Genomic DNA, 20,071 nt, shown 5'->3' on the forward strand with positions numbered 1-20,071 from the left:
GAAAAGGGTAACTATTGCATTGTTCTGTACACCTGAAACTAACAATAAAAAAATTAAAAAACAAAAACAAAAGAAAAAACACTGGCGGCAAGGAGTGCTGTGTGTGACACAGTAGTCATTTCAATGTCAGTTGTTGCCTAAGCAGAAATGTGGAAAGGAAAGAGAAAGAGACTGACCCCAATAAATAAAAAATAAATAAAAAAAGGAGGAGGAGGAGGAGGAGGAGGAGAATTGCAGCAAATTTTCAAATGAGCTAGGCCTTAACAATCTTAAAAAAAGAGAAAGTGTTCCATCTGAAATTAAGCTGAACCGGTCACCAGTCACGGGCAGGTAGGATGGAAGGAAAGCTTGTCCCAGGTGACAGAAATTCCCCAGGAGGATGTCTACCTCTGCCACCAGAGGGCGCACCACCACAGCTTTTCAAGGTTGGTGGTGTGGGCTGTCAAGTTTCTCTTTGGGGCGCTGGTAACAACATGGTACAACAATGTGGGGCCATCCCACTGCTTTAGAACCTGACCTGGGCTCTCTGGTGACCGGACTTGGTGATGGATCATGTGTTTACAACTCTTAGGAAGTTTCACTTGGCCACTGAGCTGGGCTTGAAGTGAATTCTAATCTGAAGTTAGAGTATAGGAGTTGAGGAAGGCTATGCTGTAGTTATCCTCACATGCGTAACACAGGGCTGTTCAAGTGCAGAGCGACTGACTATAGCAACTCTTTCTTCTGAATGGTTTGTGTTTTCAAAATGTCTTATTGCTGCAAACATCCTTCTTAGGAAGTGCTGTTGCCATCTTTCTGGTTAACAATGAGGAAACTGAGACACAGGGAAGAAATGGTCTGCACCTTAGATCTGGGGCCAGATTAGAAACAGAAGTCAAGCTTCCTGCTCTAGCCAGCAAAGGGATCCACTTAGGTGGCCTGCCCCTCCTCTGCCATCATACTGAGGCTCCTCAGATACAAGCCTCAGGGCACAGGGCGGCCAGCAGTGAAATACTTGGCAGAATGGCTCCCATAGGAAGGCAGTCCTGGAGCCCTGGACCTACCCTTTTGCTCAATCCCACCAGACTTAATCATGTCAAATCCCTTAAGTCAACTAGTCTTAACTACTTACACATGGACGGATTTTTAAAATTTTTCTTAAATTGAAAAAATAGGACATGCTGGTGTCAGAAAAATAATTCTAAAAATATAAAAGAGTATGAAAAAAGAAAGTCCCTTTTAATTCACTGATCCCCACCCCAAATCCTATAATTCCATTAAGTGGCAGCTTGCTTTTGCCACTTAAGAGGAATATCCCATAGTCTATTAGGATGAGGTGTTGAAATTTAAAAATGATAAAACATTTTCAGGTCTATTTTCTTGATTAAAAAGATGGTATTTCCAAGCCTAATATTTAAATGTTACCAAATATAAGCCTCCAGGGTCCTTTTTGGGTTTTCCTGCCACACTCTGCATTCTGTCTGCCTAAGTTCACATTGACAAAATTAGTGGGGTTTGTGTGTTTTCTTTCTGAATGATTCTGACAGAATGAACAAATTGTTCATATTGCGAATACTTAATTTTTGTTCTCTGAGGATTTATAATTTTAACCTCTCTATTATTTCCATGGCTCTGAATTATTTTTTATAGGAGTATTATTTTTTTTAAAATAGAATTCATGTGTTCTTCATGTATATACCTGTATATCCCTGGAGCTAGATACAGCCACAGGTACAGAGGGTGTTTGCATACTCTCTGTCTTTATTCCTTCCAAACACCCAAAAAAGTCAATTAAAAATACTGACAGAAAAGGGTTAGGTAATATATTTTCCCTTTTTAAATTTGCCCTCCAAGAACCACCAAAAATATATGCAAAACTGTCCCTTTGTCTAGAACAGCAGGTCTCAAACTTGAACACAGAAAAATCCATGGGAGCTTGTGAAGAACAGATTTCCAGGTCTCCTGAATCCTGTTTCTTTAGGATGTGCTTGGTAACGGACATTCCTAACAAGCTCCCTTGCACTTTTGTGCGTCCACCAGTATCTGATTGAAGGGGTGCTCCATGGCTCTGCCACCGATTGGGTGGGAATCTTTCCTGATGGCACCTATTCTATTTCCTTCTCATTCAGAAGAAAAAGAGGATGGAAAGAATGCACAGGAAACGGGTTGTGCTGACTTTTTCCATTAAAAGCTGCCTCCAAATTTTATGCACATCTAAGAAATTCTTCTGTTTGTCTTTAAAAGCTTGACCCCCTAACTCTGCCAGTTGACCCCTTGTCCTGCAGTTATCTTTGGGCCTCTCCTTATGCAGTGTAGCCAGTTTGAGAAGCAGCTGATGACTGTTTCAATTTCAGTTCAAGTTCCTTATAAAACTAGTTAATCTGAGAGGTCATTTGTCTCTGATCCAGAGCAGCGGTTTGGTTATTCTTGGCTTATACTAAAATTGGAAGGGAACTGAAGCATCAGGTAAAAAATAATCTACACTTATGCAGCATAAAACAGAACAAATCGCAGATCTACACACCATTGTGGACAGATCCCACAGAAGCAAGGTTAAGCAAAGGAAGCCTTTGTTTACCTGAAGCTCAAAGACAGGCAACAATGACCTATGGTGAAAGAGGTGGGAAGAGGGGCTATCTTTGGAGGGTTATTTCCTGGTGGGGGTTGGCAGGAAATGTTCTAAGTTGTGATCTGGAACCCATGTAGGACATACACACATATATATAAAGTCATTGTGCTAAATGTTTAAGCTGCATGCACTTTCCTGCATATATATCATACCTCAATACATTTTAAAAAAGATGATGATGATGGGCAGCTGTGAATACGACAATGGTTCACTAGAAAAAAAATTCCACAGTTATATCCATGTAATGAGTCAAAATCACCAAACAAATGCAGAAAGTTGAACAAAAAGAAAATTAACAATTGGAAATGACCATAAAAATAAGCAGTTTCTTTTAATTGCAGTTGTAAACTGAACACTTTAACATGAGCCCCATCTTGCAGATGTGGTGCTCTCAAATGCCTCATGACATAGAGTGTGGGATCAACACATTCATAAGAGTAATTATTTTGTATTCTTCAAAATGCTGACAACTCAGGAAGAGGCTAAAGGAGCAGTTTTACCGGCTTTTTCATAAAAGCAGCAAACAAGAATGGGGAGGGAGGGCCGGCCGAGTGGCGCGTTGGTTGAGAGCTGGCTTGGGACGCGAGAGGACCCCGGTTCAGATCCCACATATGAGGGCCAGTGACACTGCCCTCCACAGCTAAGATGCTGAACAACAGCTCAACTTGGAGCTGGGCTGTCGTGGGTCGCTGGGCTGCAGCCCCTGTGGCAGTGGGTTGCCATGGGCTACCGTATGTAGCCAGCAGCCAGTGTGAGCAGCCAGCAGTCGCAGTGAGTGGCCGGCCAGAAGCCGGAGACTGATCTGCCTCACCTGGGAAGAGAGCAATGATGGTGCCAACTTGGGCCAGTGAAGCAACGTCCTCCACAACTAGACTGAAGAACAAAACGACAGCAACATTTCTGTTCCCCTTCCCCCGATTCCCCACTAAAATCTTTTAAAAAAAAGAAAAGAATGGGGAGGGAAATAAGCTTGTCAGGCCTTCCTGGGTGAAGCTGGGGTTTTGTCCAGATCTGGGTGACTGTGTACGCACAGGGTGACACTGGGGGTGAAGAGCAGCCAGTGAATTTGTTGTTTCCCGAGGCTAGGCAGTGACCAGTGACAGGAGGCCTGCATGTTTAAGTCTTCAGGCACACACGGAGGGGTGCTATATCTGGGGACTATTCCAGGAACAGTCCATGGAAGAGTTCCTCCCTTTTATTCCCCTGTCCTCCAACACTTGGCCTTACTTGTTGTATTTAAAGGCTTTTTTCTCTTATGAATATCTAGTGGTCTTTCCTCTGATTGGGTCACATTTCCCTGCGTTATGGGAGCAGCCATGAAGAGGACGCTGAGCCGTGACCTCACCAAGCAAGTAGCTTCTCTGATTTTTCCTCTCCTCCCTTCTCAATCAGTGGTTAATCTGACACAACTGGCCGTGTTTGGTGTTGTGGAGACACAACCTTGCTTTGTTGTGGAAACTGCTCTATCAAGTCTGGGTGCAGTGTGTGAGGGGAGGCTGGAGACCTGGAAATTATGCAGGAGGGCCAAGGAGATGCTGGTGTCAAGGCACCATAAAGCCCCCCTCACTGGCTGGTTAAGAGCTGGGTTGAGTGTCAGCGAATGTGGTGTTGGGAGGTTTTTAATTCTTTGTTATAAAGGCAGAGTTATGAGAAAGATGAACCACTTCTATGCCTGCACATCAGACCCAAAGTCTTTGCATAGAACTGAAACTGGAATGAATCTTTATCGGAGATAAAAACAGGGGGCATGGGTGGTAACTCCCAGCACCCAGTCCAGGGTGAGGAGGTGCTATGTAAACACGCCTATCTTATTTCTGAAAGGGTGACGGCCCAAGCATATTTTGGGATGATATCTCTCTTTCCAAGCAAGCAAATTCTCAGCTTAATGTATCAGGGCCTGGAATTTTCTCCCTAAGGCTCTCTGCACAAAATGTGAAATCAAAGAGAGAAAGAAATGAAAGGCAAAAGTTACCTTAGGATTGATGAAGATCCTGATGGTGAAAGAGAAACAGCACATTAGTTATTCCAGACCCTGCTTCTAACAAAACTCAGTTTCCTAAGGGAGCTTCTGAAGCAGAAGCAGAACACAACTATTTTCCTTGGAAAAGGAGCCCACTGGGGTATGTCTCCTTTGTGCAATGCTGACAGAGGACTTGAGAGCCTGCTCTCCTTCTCAACACACCTGTTGGAGGGAGGGGAGAAGAGGGGCCAGAGCAGGCACCTTCCCACTCTTTCCTGCAGGGGAGCCATCACAGTGTGGGGTGAACTATCAGGTTGGCGACCAGAAGTCTCCCGTTTTCTTCCTTGAGTGGTGTTTGGCTCCCCGGCAGTCTTTGTCTTTGCTGTACTTCGACACACTCCTTTACTCTGAAATCTGTCAAAATGAATATTAAGTAAAAAAATCATTTCTATATGGCACAGGACCAATCTCTTTCTCTCTTTTTGTCTCTGCCTTGCTCTCTTTTCCTTTCACTCACTGCAGGTGCTGAGAGAAATTTCAGGAATTGCCAGTTCTTGCTTTCTCCCCTCCCCCATCTTGCTCCCTTCCTGACACTTCTCCCATCACCCGATTACACAATTCCTTGTGCCTGTGGCAATTTTCCCCTGAGCGAGTATGTTCATTCTGTAACCCAATTAGTTCCAGATTCCCTCTCTCACTTTTATTTTTCCTATTTACACTAGAAAAAGCTATTTGAGTGTCTTTCTGGTTAGTTGAAAGACAGAGGATTCTGGGCTCCTAAACTTTCATTTCTGTATCTCTGAATGTTTGATGAAGGCAATGCAATTAGAGAATCCCAGCCCCCCCCCCAACCTGGAGGAACTTGAATAATTTTAAATCCTCCTCAGTACCTGGTAATCAAAGCAAAGGGACAACCACATTGTACAGCATTGTAGGGAAGGGCATTACAGCCAAGGTGCTCTGTGTGTCTGGCAAGATGCCATGCTGAGAACAGGAGTAAATAAATATGCCCAGGAAGTCAAGTCTTCCAGTCTTGTTGGGTGAAGTGGCCCCTCTGTGGAAAGGAAGACACCTATGAAGGCCTGCTTTGTACTTTGCTCCCACCCTCCTGTCCCCAGATGCTGTGTGTTGTGTGTGTGTGTGTGTGTGTGTGTGTGTGTCAGTCATCTGGGAGGCTGTGGGCTAGGAGGTCACCCACAGGTGGGAACACACTTAGACGCCGTGGATCCTCCTAGACCTAGAAGTGAAGAAACCTGTACAGAGGCTCCCTCCTTCCCCCTCACCTCCGTAGACATCTTTAGCTAGATTCCCTGATATAATCAGATTCCATGGAGACAGTCACTCAGGCACCTGTTTTCCAGGTGATCATTTTTTGAAGAAGCCCTTTTGTTTTCAGCCTCAACTCAAAGACATCTTCTCAGGGCTGCATCTGTCAGCCATCCTAGCCAACAGCGGGAGAAAGCCAGGAAGCCTGAGGAAGGAGAGTGGGTGGGCCTGAGATCACTAGGTATCCTCTCTAAATGAGCACCTTCTGCAGGGCTGTGGGCCCAGCTAGACTCTAGGACAATCAATACCTTTAGTAGGTGAGGGTGGGAGCAGAACTAGAAGCAAGGGAATGGGGACACTAGGGCTCTGACCCAGAGTTAGGGGCAGGCTAATGCTCCCTGTTGAAGACCTGGAGCCCAGGAGCCTCTTCCCAAGGTTGGCCAGGGACCCTCAGGCCGCCTCACCCAGGGACAGTGCCAGTTGTCCCCCTTCCCCAGACAGAGCATCCAGCTTGGTCCAGAATGATCAGGAAGTAAAGTGCGAGCCTGGGCCAGAGGGGGGAGCCAAGACACCCCTAATAAGCCAAAAGCCTCTGGGGAGTTCTGTTCCAGGTCCAGAGCCTGGCGCGTAGGGGGATCCCCACAAGGGGGCGGAGGAAAACCCAGGAGGCCCTTGGGAGGCGAGACCAGTGGCTGGGCACTCGCAACCAAGGGCGCTCGCGGCGCCCGCTCTCTGGGCAGAGGGTGGGGAGGAAGCCGACGAGGCCCTGGGTTTCTCCGAAAGTTTCGGGTGAATCCATCTTCCTGGAGGTCTGCCTTTCGGCGGCGTGTGTTTCCCGAGAGGGGGCCTCCTGCGCCGCCCCCCTCCCCCTGGCACTAAACGATTGAAGACTTGCGCACGGGGCTTCCTCCCCAGCTCAGTCTCCTCCCCACGCGCCCCCTCTGCGCGGTGCTGGCCAGCGTTGGGCTACGTCCCCGTACTGCCCCCCACCCGCGCACGAGCCGCTGCTCGCTGCAGGCTGCGGGGAACTGCGCCCTCCGTGCTCCCGCCTCGCCCCGTGCTTCCAGCGCTCGGACCATGGAGTAGGCGGGCGACCCCGCGACGCGCTCCTGCAGCCGGCGAGGCCGAGCCAGCCCGGGTAGCCTCGCCAGCCGGCGGAGTTGGCCAGCGGCGGGCCCTCCTCCCGCCGGTCCGTCCCTGCTCCTCCTTCTCCTCCTCCTCGGCCGCCGCCGCCCCCGCCTCCCGGCCGCCCCCACCGCCCCCGCCGCGCCGCCGCCCGAGGCCAAGCGCGGACGCCGAGCGTGGGAGCCATGGCGCGCGAAGAGGAGAGGGACCCTGAGCGCCGGGAGGTGGCGGCGCGGGCCCGAGGCGAGGAGGAGGAGGAGGAGGGAGAGGAGGGACTGAGCGATAGCGACGACGAGGACCAAAACGAGAAGACCGGCAGCGGCGAGGAAGAGGAAAAAGAGGCGGCGGCGGCCGAGCGGGAGCGCAGCGAGGACGCGCGGCTGCAGAGCACAGGACTGCTTCCCGCCGCGTTACCCGCCGCGGCCGCCCGCGACCGGAGCGGCCGCCGTTCGCCGGGGCCCCCTCCGGGGCCGCTGCCCTGCCTCCCGAGGATGCCGTCGCCCGAGGAGGAGGATCGCGAGCGTCGCCGGAGTCGCCGGAGGGACCTTCTGCTGAGCCAGCTCTGCTTCCTGGCCTTGGTGGCGCTGCTGGTCTGGTCGCTGTCGAACATGCAAGAGCATAATGGTGAGTGCTCGCTGCCTGCCCCGAGTGGGCGCTGCGGCTCCGGCAACTCGGGGCTCCCAGGGCTGGGCACGGGGAGAGCAGGCTGGGCCGGCAGGCGGAGGTGCCGGGCACGAGGACTCCCACTGCCCCTCGGAGGGGCTCGGGCAGAGGGAGGGGGCCTGAAGGCGAGGACCGCGCAGGGAGAAGTGGCTAGCATGCTGTGGTGCCTGGCTAGCCCTGGGAACCCTTACGTGTGCTTCTTGGCTTGGCCCTTCTTACAAGCTGGAGGGACTGGTGGTGGTGGTGGGGACTGTTACCCTAAGCGAGTTCCCCAAGGCCAGTAATAAAGTTGTCTTGGTGAGATTCGGTACCTGTGCAGGTAACCACCTGTATTCTTTGGCTTGAGGGCAGAAGGTTGACTAGTGAACACAGAGTTCTCCAGCGTTCTCCATATAGAACAGGGGGATGAACCAGGTAGAAAGCTCCATACCCGCCTTTCCAGAACAGGTGCTAGGAACTTAGGATAGGAAAAAAGTGTTGGCCACCTGGCTAGGGTTTAGGAATGGACTTGTTCTCTCAAACTGACCAGTCACTGGGAAGACTGACCCCTTTTGTAGACTTGCAGTTCTGGAAAAAATGCTTTGGACTGGATTGCCCATCACTCTACACTCTGCTCTCCTGGTGCCCTGCGGTGGGTCCACCTGCTAACCCACAACTTTTGTTTGATCTCTGTCCTTGGCCTTTCTTGAGCTTTCTTGTGGAGAAATGTGCTCAGAACAGTTGTCCACTGAAAGCAATTTGGACCCTGGGGTGCAGCTGTCTAAAAAACAGAGGAAAAACTTGGAAGAATAACTGTTGTAAAATGGATTTATATCCTGGCCATTCAAGTGGCACAGTTCCTGGGAAAATAGCCATATAAATGATTGTGAGAAAAAGCAGTTACAAATATGTGCTTTGGTGTTAAGAAAGACGAAAGACGTGGCTCTAGTACAAGGTGTTATGAAGTGCAGAATAAAGACATTTTGATACTGATGGTAAAATATTTTTAAAGGTGCCATCAATTAAAAAAGGGATCTCCCCCAAATTGGTCTCGTGCTTCATGGGGAAAGCAGATGGTCCATCTTGGTTCAGGCCTTAGCAGACCTCTTGACAGACTTGATCATATATGGTAATATGAGAGTCTGTTCTGGTCTTCAGTGGAGCTGTTAAGACTCCACGGCTCTCACCATTGCTCCTGAATCCCAGATTGGCTGGCGATGGGGACAGACATCAAGAAGGAGGCTGTTCCCTGGGTGAGGGAAGCTGAACCTCTCTCTGAAGGCAGAGTCAAACCTGCCAGTTCTACCAAGGGGGTTTTCATTAACCCGCTTTAAATCTCAAGTTTCTATGAGTGAGCCAGTTTGTACTTCAAGCCACCTTTGGAAAGGGCCACTCCAAGTCAATTACATGCCAGCCATTTTTCTTGCATGTTGGGGCCCTATGAGTCATAGAGTTCCCACCACTTTCCAGAATATAAAAGACATGTTTCTGGATAGAGAATGTGACCCATACAATTAAGTTCATCAGTGGCAGGGGGCTGCCTAGGCCCGCCGGAAAGCTGGGATGTGAGATACTCTGCAAACTGGAAACCTGGTGACTAGAATGCCATTTTGAAATGGTTTCCCTAGCAGTGACATTTGTATTCAGGTGCCACTGACTCAGATTTAGCTCCACAGCACAGCCCTTTCTCCCATACTTTCCCTTGATGTCTTTTCTTCCTATTATTCATATTCTTTTTCTTCCACCCACCCACTCCCATAAATGTAGGACTTAAGAAGATCCCCACCCCAGCAACTGAAGATAACAGTAAAAGCCAGGTATAAGGGGATGCCGTCCAACTTCTGTTTATTTCCTCCAAATGACATGCTAGTACTAATTCTGTGTCGAATCACTGTTTGTTCTACTAGATATTGATAATTTCATTATGTGATGCACAGTAATATTTCGCAGCAAGGCACAGGTTTTTTGAGAAAATTTAAAAGATATTAGTGTGTGTGAATCTGCAAATGATATTTTTGCTTGGTTGGGGAGGGGGTTGTCATTTAGCATCCTTATGCATTTGAACTGTGACTCTTACCCTGGAAACTTGGGGCTACTCAAGGTCCTTTCAGTATGGATAAAAAGTTTGGAATTTAGTCTTGTTTTTAAAGATGCTGTGACTTAGGGAGGCTGAGTGATTTGCTTAAGGTCACATAGCAATTGAGGAATAGAGGAAGAAACCAACTTGAGGTTGCCTGGCTCTTTGATCCCGCCTCTGTTCCCTGGTATTCATGCCACCATCTGGGTGCAGCTTTGTAATATTTATATAACCACATATGGAGTACCTTCATAATGATCAAAAGTAATATTTTTATTCTTCTTGAAAGAAATGCGGTGATTAAGCATAACTTCTCAGAAACCTCTCTTCTAACACATATTGATTTTTCTTTTATTTTTAAATTAAGAGGACAGGTTTTTTTTCCCCAAACCAAAATAAAGGTGTTTGGCAGTTATATTGCATAATGTTGTTTAATATTTCTAGTTATATGGAATCTGAGATCCCTTTCTTGACATCTAACGAAACTCAGTATAGATTCTTTTCTGCTGAGATGGAACAGGAGTACTGATAAATTTAGGTCAGGAAGGGTTAGCTCTAGAATCAAGAAAAATGTTAATTCTCACAACAAAAGTAATAATAATAACTGGAACTTGGTGGGCTCTTAAGTGTCAGGCACTGTGCTAAGTACACTTTATAGGTATTGCCTTATTTTATCTGCAGATACTCTTTACAGATGTTTGAGCCTTCAACGGCAGAAAAGGAAAGAGCCTTGGGTGACCTATTTAGTAGTTGCCAATGAAGAGCTTATTTTTGATCTCTGTTTTCAAAGCCAATTGAAAATAAGTTGTCAGATTTGCTAATGAGGATATTCTTTTAATTTTCGAAGTGAGGATTACTTTTGTATGTTTTGAGTGGTTTAATTTTTCTTTGAAGTAAGGAACCTGGCCATCTTTTTCCAGAAATGGTGTGCATAAAGCCCAGGGGTTCTAATTCAGGTTCTAATTCAGGAGTAACCATCCTCTCTGGAAGGTTCCTAGGGAGGTGAATAGTGAATAAGAAAAATTATACATACATACATACATACATATATATGTGCTTTTACACACACGCACACGCACACACACACACGCACACGCACACTTACTTTGAGATACTTTCTGTCCCAGTTATTATTGCTGCACAATAAAAGGTAGTGGTATAAAACAATTATTTTTTTGTTCATGGATACTTTGGGCTTGGAATTTGGGCAAAGCGTAGTGGGGTATGGCTTGTCTCTGCTCCATTATGTCTGGCATCTCAGCTGGCGAGATTGAAAGGCTAGGTGACTTGATAGCTGGGTCTGCAATCATCTGGCGATACTATCACTCCCATGTCTGGGATTGATGCCAGCTGTTGGCTGGACCCTCAGCCAGGCTGTCAACCAAAACACCTACATGTGGCCTGTCCACATGTCTTGGTTTGAACTCCCTCAGATCATGGCAGCTGGGTTACAAGAAAACAAGGTGGAAGTACATGACATTTTTATGTCTTAGCCTCCGAAGTTACATGGAATCACTTTCAATATTTTCTGTTGGTCAAGGCAGTGAGAGATGTCAGCCCAAGTTCAAGGAGAGGGAACAAGATTTCTCCATTTACTAGAGGAGTGTCAGAGTGTGTTGTAAGAAGAGCACGTGCAATGGCAGATATTGTTGTGGCTCTCTGTGGAAAACCAGGGATTCAAAGGGGTAATAACTTAGGAGTGATTATAAACATTTCCCAAGGTGGTAAATGGAATGTATATGTTGCATATATAATATATAATATATATGGATATATTATATATTTATGTATACATGTGTGTGGTATGTGTGTGTAATTTTTGAAATATCTTCCAATCATGAAAACATTGCTACTCATCTTAACTGGTGTAGGGTCCAGAGGTGGTATTTGAAAAGAGGCCTGTAGTGAAGATTTGAATTGCAAATGTCAATTGCAGATCTGAACGTCCATCTTTAGCTTTGTGGTTTCCTAGTCTCAGAGGACCATGACCAAGACCTTTCGATCCCTCTTCTGGCTTCCAGGGAGGCCTTGCCAGATCTCCAGCTTTATCTTCCATCCCCTTTCCATGCTTCACCAACCTGGCCTTTCGTCTGCTTTTCAAAAGAGCTATATACTTCTTCTGGCCTCAGACCTCTAGCATTTGCTGGTCCTACTGTCACCACTATAGCTGGTTAATCCTTTATCCTTCACTTTCTGTCCCAAGATCTTACTGACCAGACTAGGTCCCCCATTTTGCTGTCTGAGCAGACTTCATTTTCCCTTCATGGCATTTATCACAGTTGGCAATTATGTATTTCTTTGGTTATGATTTGAGTAAGATCTCCTCTTCATCAGATTATAAGCTCCAGGAGATCAGGGAACCTGTGAATCATGTTCACCTTTGTGACCTCTGCTACCTAGCCCATAGTAGATGCTCAAAAAATATTTGTTAAATAAAGAAATACTTTTGATTTCCAAACTACAGAGCTTGTGATAAAAACTAACTGCTGTGTGTTAGGAGCCCAGTGGCTGGCACACACTTTGTTTTCATGATTTATAACTCTGCACCCAATCCGGCAAATTCGATGTTACTCATTTTTTCATGGGCTAACACTGTGGTGCAGACAGGTGAGTGCCTTGCCCAGTGCCACTTGATGAAGTGGCAGGATTTGAACCCAAGGCTGCCTGCATCAGAGCTGCATGCTGCTGTCCTCCCTCGCCTGGGCTGAGGAGGACATGTATAGAATACGGGAATCACACTGCCTTTTTCAGTCAACTGGGGAGTAAAGGAGTAACAGAAGGCTGCTTTCATAGAAGTAGTGTTTTAGAAACACATTGCTTTCCAACCTCTTCTATTTTCTGCCTAAATATATATAGATGTGTCTCTTTCTTCCTGGCTTTTCTTAGCTGCTCATCAACCCAGATTTTTCTCAGATATTTCCTCCACTTTCAAGCCTCCAATCCTTGTGGGAAGATTTTTTTACCCTGGAGGGTTGGCAAAGCCAAAGGAATTGCAAAACCAGCCATTTGCTGAGAATTCCAAGGCCTGGTGGAAGTTGGCTGATAGGACAGGATTTTGGCAACTCTGTTTTTCTTTAAGAAGATTTCTTTTCCTTGAGCGAAATAATTTTCGAGGGGAATAAGAGTACACAGACGTTTATCATGGAGAAACCGAGGTATTGAGAGTTCAGAAAACATCCCTAAAGTAACATAGCAAATGGGTGATTCTGCCAGGAAGGTAATTCGAGTTTTTCTGGCCTTTTCCTGCCTTCAGTTTCTGTAGAACTTGTTTGGCAATGATTTTTGTTTATCGTTTGCAGTGGTTTCGAATGTGGTGTTATTCTGTAGGATTTAGAATTTGAAGTATTAAGGATTCAAGTGGAAGAAGGTTTTGTATGAGTGAAGTGGTGATGGGTACCGTCCAGGCAGTTTTAATCTCCGAGTCATAGTTTCTCAGACTTGGACGCGATCTCCCAGACTCTCCCTTATGGCTACAGGTCTCATAGGGTCCACCTGCCATTTTTTCCTCATCCTCTTCTGACTTGGGGGTGGTGTTTCTCCTCATTGTTGCAAGTCCTGGGGGCTTCCCCATCTCTCATTAGTTTTCTCAGCTCTGCCCCCACCTTTGTAAATGGTCTGCTTATGAAACTCCTCAGTGGCACCCCTTGAGTGAGTTCCTTCCTGGACCTCACTGGTATAAGACACAGGGACCTTTGCTCATTCGTTCCATAAACACCTGTGAGTTTTTGTTCGTTGCTGGGGTGACAGCAGAGTCTGAGATGGATACTCAGAATATCACCCTCATGGTGTCCAGACTTTAGTGGGGAGAGGGGCATTGGACAACTAATTTTCAAGCATTATGAGCGACATGAATGAGAAATACACAGGCGTGGAAGAGGTATTGGTGGTCAGGAGAAACTGGGACCTGGAAAATAAGAGGAATTTAGGTTGGTACAGCATGGGGATGAAAAGGCAACTCATAGAAAAATGGGCAAAAGATACAGGCAGGCATTTCACAAAGAGGCAGTTGCAAATGGGCAACAAACATAAAAATCCTTAGCCTTAATAGTAATCAGGGAAATCTAAATTTCAAAATGATGAAATAACCACTTTTCCATAACAGATTGGCAAAAATGAAAACATGAAAATATCAAGTGTGGGCAAAGGTGCAGGAGAAACAGCTTCTATCATGTACTGCAGATGGGCATGCAAGTTGGTACCCCAAGCACCATGGGAGACTGCAATAAGATGATCAGGTTTTAGGCACAGACCCGAAATGAAGCCTTGGCGTTTTAAATGAGATTGATATATAGAAAGGGAGGAGGAGGGATTAGGATGGCAATATGTAGATATTTGAGACTCGGATAGAAACTCAGTTTACCTGGACCCATTTGTGACCACAGAGCATGTTGGTCATGGCCCTTAGAACTTGAGAGTTTAGAAATTAGGTGGAAGTTCCAGGGAACAGGGGAAAGGTTGTTGTCATTTCTGGAGCTGTCCAAACCAATACAAGTTGCTTATTTAAATAATAAAATCTAGCCATTTGTCCTTGCTAGTCAATCACTGTTTCTAGGAGAGGATGAACAAATACAGCAAGCTCATCTGTGACCTAATTTAGAGGAATTTCACATTTGCAACTTTGTGTTTTTTTCCTCGTTTTCCCTTTTGTGTTTCTGCATTATTTGACTTTAACAAGTCATTTATTTTCACTGCAGTGAGCCAGTCACCACGTGTGGAGTACAAGAAGTAACAGGCATGAATCTTGAGTAGGACTTTAATGTAAGAACAAAATAGGCGAGGAGGGACATGGGCGATCAGGAGAAAGGGGATGCCAAAAGTTGACACCAACAAGTCAACAGCACCATTTTTAAGCAAGAATGTGAAACATTCATTTTTGGCATTTTGACTTTACTGGTAGGACATCTATGTGGAATATAGTGAACTGTTCAAAGCCAAGATTATAAGAAGTTGTAGCTACAAATAAAAATCTGTGAGTAGTATACATGAGGGTGAAAATTATATCTTTGGTTCGCTCCATGGGTCTAAATCTTCTCTGCAAATTGTAATCACCCTGGGTTACCTTGAAACCTTATTCATGTCTGGGGCCTACCCACCGGAGAGTCTGATGTAACGCTCAGGAGTGTAGCCTGGGCATTGGGACTTTTTTAAAGTGAGGCATCTGGCTCCAATGTGCAGCCAAGACTGGGCACCACTGGGTTAGATCAATGGTCAGTGTTTACCTTATCATGCCATGCAGTGGTCTTTGTACCTGAACTGTGAAATACACTCGGCTTAATTTTTCAGTCCTGAATGTGAATTAATATTGGTCTGTTTAGTTTTCTAAGCCTTTACCGCTAATTGAAGCCCAAACTTTCCTCTAGTTGCCTTCATCTCCTCTTCACATATACGATGTCATTAGATATTCTATCCAGTTCACTTTAGGAAGAAATCATTACCAGATCCTTCTGGCCTGGTCTAGCCTGGAGAGGTTGCTTGTTAAATCTGCTGCCCAGCTGTCATCTTGAGCTCTCCTTCAGCTTCTTCCTGAATGTCTCCCCCCCGCCTCCCCCGCTGCTCCCTATGTTGAAAGCCCTGTTTCCTGGAACCCATGTATGTGTCTTTCTTGGTTTATTTCTTCATTTGTGGTTTACATTTTTGGGGATCACACACCCCAGGTACCTCTTAATACAGGGGTGTGGAAAGAGCAAAACAAAGGTTTGTGGGTTTGAGAATATATCTATTCTAACCCCACACTTAGAGGAAGACAGGCTTGGTCAAGAATTTCAGTAGAACACTTTTTTTCCCCCCTCAGAATTTGAAGTCATTGCTCTATTGTCTTCTAGATCCAGTGTCGCCTCTGAGAATTTGATGTTGTTCTGGTGTGTGTGTGTGTGTGTGTGTGTGTGTGTGTGTGTGTGAAATTTGTTTTTTTTCCCTCTACGGGCATGTGTACTCTTTGCTCCAAATGTTCAGTCATATCATGTTTATCTGAGTGATGTGGTTCTGTTTTCATACGTTTTCCTGGCCACTTACCTAGTTTTTTTAATCTGGAAGCTGTGTCCTTCAGATCTGGGAACTTGTCTTTTATAATTCTTTCCATCTTAAGTTCTCTCTTCTCTCTTTCTGGATTGTCTGTTATTTGGGTGTTTGACTTCCTGGGTTGATCTGTTTTCTTATCTCCTCTCCTATTTTTTTCCTCATCCTTTGGCTCTAACTTCTGTAGAGTTTTCTTAACCATATCTTCCAATTCTTATACTGACCTTCTAATTTCTGCTGTCATATTTTTTATTTCCAGGAGCTCTGTTTTTTTTTTCTGGAACTTATTTTTAGTAGCATCCTGTTATGCTTCAATGATACACATCATCTCTTATATCCCTAAGTATATTAATAGTGTCTTTGAAATTTTCTTTTTTTTTGTTTGGACTCTGTTTCTCCAAGTTGCTGTTTTCTATTTGCTTTGTTTTGTTTTTCATATTATGTGCTTTCTTCGAATGTCAAGTGATCTCTGGTGTGTATTCATATTTAAGGGAGGCCTTTTAAATGATTATCAGAATCTGCAAGGAGGGGTTCTGTTGATTGTGTGTCTGTAAGGTGATCTGACTGGGCATGTCATTGGACAGTGGTACATGTCTCTAGTTTTTAGGTCTTTTTCAGAGGGTGGTCACATTTCCTAGAGAAGGGTCACCTAGTGTCCTGTCTTGAAGGAAAAGACCTGGTTACTTCTGGGAATCCAGTGGGAGAGGAAGCTGGGGTGGGGGAATTTGTTTAGCAGAAACACTCTCCTAGTCTCAAAACATTGTCTCAAGGAAAACTATGAGTATGAAAGAGCTAAACGATTTATTTTTATACATCTCAGTATCATCCCAGGTTGTCTTCCTCCCACCCTCATGCCATTTCTTCCTCCTTTCTTTTAGCTCCTATATACATGAAACTGGTTAAGAGTTGTTGCCTCCTGGGAGGGCTAATGATTGGGGGTGGGGGAAAGCATAGTTTTCACCATATCCTTCTTTTCAATTGAAATTTTTATTGAGGCAGTTGTGGATTCACATGTAATTGTAAGAAATAATACAGAGAGATTTCTTGTAAATTTTACCCAGTTGCCTCCAATGGTAATATTTTACAAAGTCTAGTATAATATCATAACCAGGGTAGTGACACTGATGCAATCGCTAACCTTATTCAGATTTCCCCAGTTTCATTTATACTCGTGTGTGTGTGTGTGTGTGTGTGTGTGTGTGTGTATGTGCATGCGCCTGTTAAGTTCTATCCAATTTTATTACCTGTGTAGGTTTCCATAACCACCAAGGTCAAAATATTGGACAGATCCAACATCACAAAAATATGTGTTGCCCATTTATAACCACACAGATCCAACATCACAAAAATATGTGTTGCCCATTTATAACCATACTTTTTTGTACAAAAGAACAGTCAAATAACTCCTATCACCTATTCCAAAATAAAGTTAATTTGAAAATTATAACTTTTAGAATTAAGGAAAATTCCACCATCGATAATGTTGCTGTACACAATAGACTGCTTATAAGTTGGGGGCAATAAATGAGTGTAAGGTCAGTCTACATTAGTGAAATTAGGACATGGAAAGTTTTCTCAATCATTGCTGTTTTATTACTTTCAGGTATGGTAACCTGAGCTAAGTGAGAGATAAAAGTCACTCATGGCTAGTTAATAATTTCTCTCATGAATATTTTTTCTGTCATTTGCAAAATATTTCTGAATAAATGCTCCATAAAAATAGTTTATTCAAGTCATTTGTTCTTTCAAGCAGTTTAGACATGCTCCTTACAATATTACTTTTACCATGATTCATTTCCTAGAGTATTAGAGATGGAGGAAATCTTGGGACCATTGTATCTTAACATCTGCTTCTATGTCTCAGGAAACTGATGTGAAAGAGAATTTGAATTGGGGCCAGACCCAGGTTTTCTAACTCTGTGCTTAGTAAGTACTTAAGAAAACAAAAAAACTCCAAAAAACAACCCCCCCCCCCAAAAAAAAACCCAGAAAGTTAAAGTTAGAAATATATTTAATGCAGATAGACTTTTGGTGAAATTCTTTTAAATTCCGAAATGTTTCTGAAATGCTGGAATCTTGCTGGGAATTATTCGACATGCAGTGTAGTCACTAAATGGGGAAAATTAGGAAATTTTGGCGTGAGCTATTCCTTATAGCAGATTTGGTTTTTCAGAATTATTGGCTCTTAGGATACTCTTAGCTTGCCTTAGAAAAAAATTAACATCATTTACTAACTTTTTACCTTGGTAGTCTCCTCACATAAGCATGAGAATGATTGGTCATTTTGAAAACAAGTGCCCATTAATTTTTCTTGTTAGGGGCCTTTGAGTTTACAAGATTTAAATTTTTTTGAATTCCTGGTGTTGCAATTCTAGTCTGTGATCTGAACATCACTTCCAAAGAAAGTAAAGTTTTTTAGAGCTTTAACAATCCAGGCTTTGGAAACCTGATGGTAATGACCTCTGAGAGGAATTTTGTGGTTCCATCATTTGAAATCACAACTGCTTATTGGGGTATGTGCAGAAAGAAAACTCATTGCACCTACTTCGAATAAGCCTGGGAATGACTATATATATATATATATATATATATGTGTGTGTGTATATATGTATATATACCGTATTTGCCGGCGTATAAGACGACTGGGCATATAAGACGACCCCCTAACATTTCCACTCAAAATACAGAGTTTGTTATATACTCGCCGTATAACACTACCCCCTCTTCCGCACACCTTCCACACACCAAATAAAAGGTAAAACAATATCAGATTTGATTTCAACATTTATATTTATATTCAAATGCTTATGACATGCAGGAAAACTGTCACAAGGCTATATGTAATCAAACATATACATAAATCGCGATTCGCGATTTTGCGCTATCATACTGGGTGTATGGTCGGCTGTGTGCGATTTTGTGAGTGTGGTAAAATCGCATAACAGCAAAATCGCATAACAGCCGAGCATACACCCAGCAGCGCTGCTGATGCCTGAACGGTATGTGGAATGAAGTGGGCGGGCATTGGGAGGCCACTATGGCACGGGGCAAGCACTATGGGCAGTCTATCTGAAGTGTACCTGGCGTATAAGACGACCCCCCACTTGGAGGCATATTTTTCAGGGCCAAAAAATCGTCTTATACGCCGGCAAATACGGTATGTATATATATATATATATAATGTTTTGAATCCTCTTTTAAAAATTTAAAAATTATAATCTCAGATCCATCCATGTTGTCACAAATGGCACTATTTCATCTTTTCTGATGGCAGAATAGTATTCCATTGTGTTTATATACCACAACTTCTTTATCCAATCATTTATTGAAGGATACTTTGGTTGTTTCCATGTCTTGGCCACCGTAAATAAAGCTGCAATGAACATCAGAGCACATATATCTTACAGAATTGTATGCCTGAAACCTATGCAACTTCACTAACAATTGTCACCTCAATAAATTTTAATTAAAAAGAATTTAAATTAACACACAGTAAAATTGACTGACAGGATACAGGACAGAAATCAACACTCCCCCCAAATCCGTCAAACTGTTCCTTTGTAATCATACCCTCTCCCATCCCTAACCCCTGAGATTTGTTTTGTGTTACTATAGTTTTATCTTTTTGAGAATGTTATACAAATGGAATTTTACAGTATGTAATATTTTGACACTGGCTTCTTTCACTCAACATAATGCCTCTCAGTTTCATCTAAGTTGTTGCATGTATCTGTAATTCATTCCTTTTTTATAGCGAAGTAGAATTTCGTTATGTAGATGTACAACAGCTTGTTTATCCATTTACCTAATGAAGAGCATTTCAGGTATTTTTAGCTTTGGTAATATGAATAGAGCTGCTCTAAACATTCACATCCAGGGCTATAAGTTTCTTTTTCTCTTTTGTCTTATTGGCACTGACTAAGACTTCCAGTACAATGTTGAGTTTGAGTGGACAGTCTTCCTTGTCCCTGATCATAGAGGGAAAGCCTTCAGTCCTTCACTTTAATTATGATGTTTGCTGTGGGATTTTCATAGATATCCTTTATTAAGTTGAGGAGTTGGCATCTATTTCAAGTTTGCTGAGAATTTTTATCAGAGATAGATATTGAAGTTTGTCAGATGCTTTTCCACCATCAATTGATACAATCCCATGTTTTTTCTTCTTTAGACAGCTAATATAGTGGTTTACATGGATTGATTTTTGAATATAGAATCAGACTTGCATAGTCTGAATAAGTCCCTGTTGATCATGGTGTGTTTTGCATTTGATGTTTTCCTGGATTTGAATTGATTGTGTTTTGTTGAGGACTTTTGCATCTATGATCAGCTAGGGTATTGTTCAGAGTTTTCTTTTCTTGTACTATTTCTTGCGGGCCCC

General features: G+C 43.9%; 1 protein-coding gene and 1 long non-coding RNA gene across 3 annotated transcripts in view; one reads left to right on the forward strand and one right to left on the reverse strand.

Annotated features, from left to right (window-relative positions):
- Positions 1 to 3,379: 3,379 nt before the first annotated feature.
- Positions 3,380 to 5,618, reverse strand: LOC109388422 (uncharacterized). Of its 2 annotated transcripts, XR_002125213.1 has the most exons (4): positions 5,459 to 5,618; positions 4,791 to 4,982; positions 4,581 to 4,599; positions 3,382 to 3,419 (listed from the first exon to the last, which is right to left on the reverse strand). It is a non-coding gene; the product is annotated as an uncharacterized LOC109388422 (long non-coding RNA). The 2 variants fall into 2 exon arrangements; XR_002125214.1 differs by lacking the exon at positions 4,581 to 4,599 and having other exon boundaries at positions 3,380 to 3,419.
- A 901-nt stretch (positions 5,619 to 6,519) lies between these two features.
- The window catches only part of SLC24A3 (solute carrier family 24 member 3), a 501,111-nt gene continuing 487,559 nt past the window's right edge, over positions 6,520 to 20,071 (forward strand). Inside the window, exon 1 of the mRNA XM_019653117.1 lies at positions 6,520 to 7,583. Within this exon, the coding sequence (XP_019508662.1) occupies positions 7,145 to 7,583 (439 nt within the window). The 5' untranslated portion in view covers positions 6,520 to 7,144. The remainder of the gene's footprint in view (positions 7,584 to 20,071) is intronic.

Source organism: Hipposideros armiger, unplaced genomic scaffold (assembly GCF_001890085.2).
Source record: "Hipposideros armiger isolate ML-2016 unplaced genomic scaffold, ASM189008v1 scaffold_195, whole genome shotgun sequence".
Taxonomy (NCBI): Eukaryota; Metazoa; Chordata; class Mammalia; order Chiroptera; family Hipposideridae; genus Hipposideros; species Hipposideros armiger.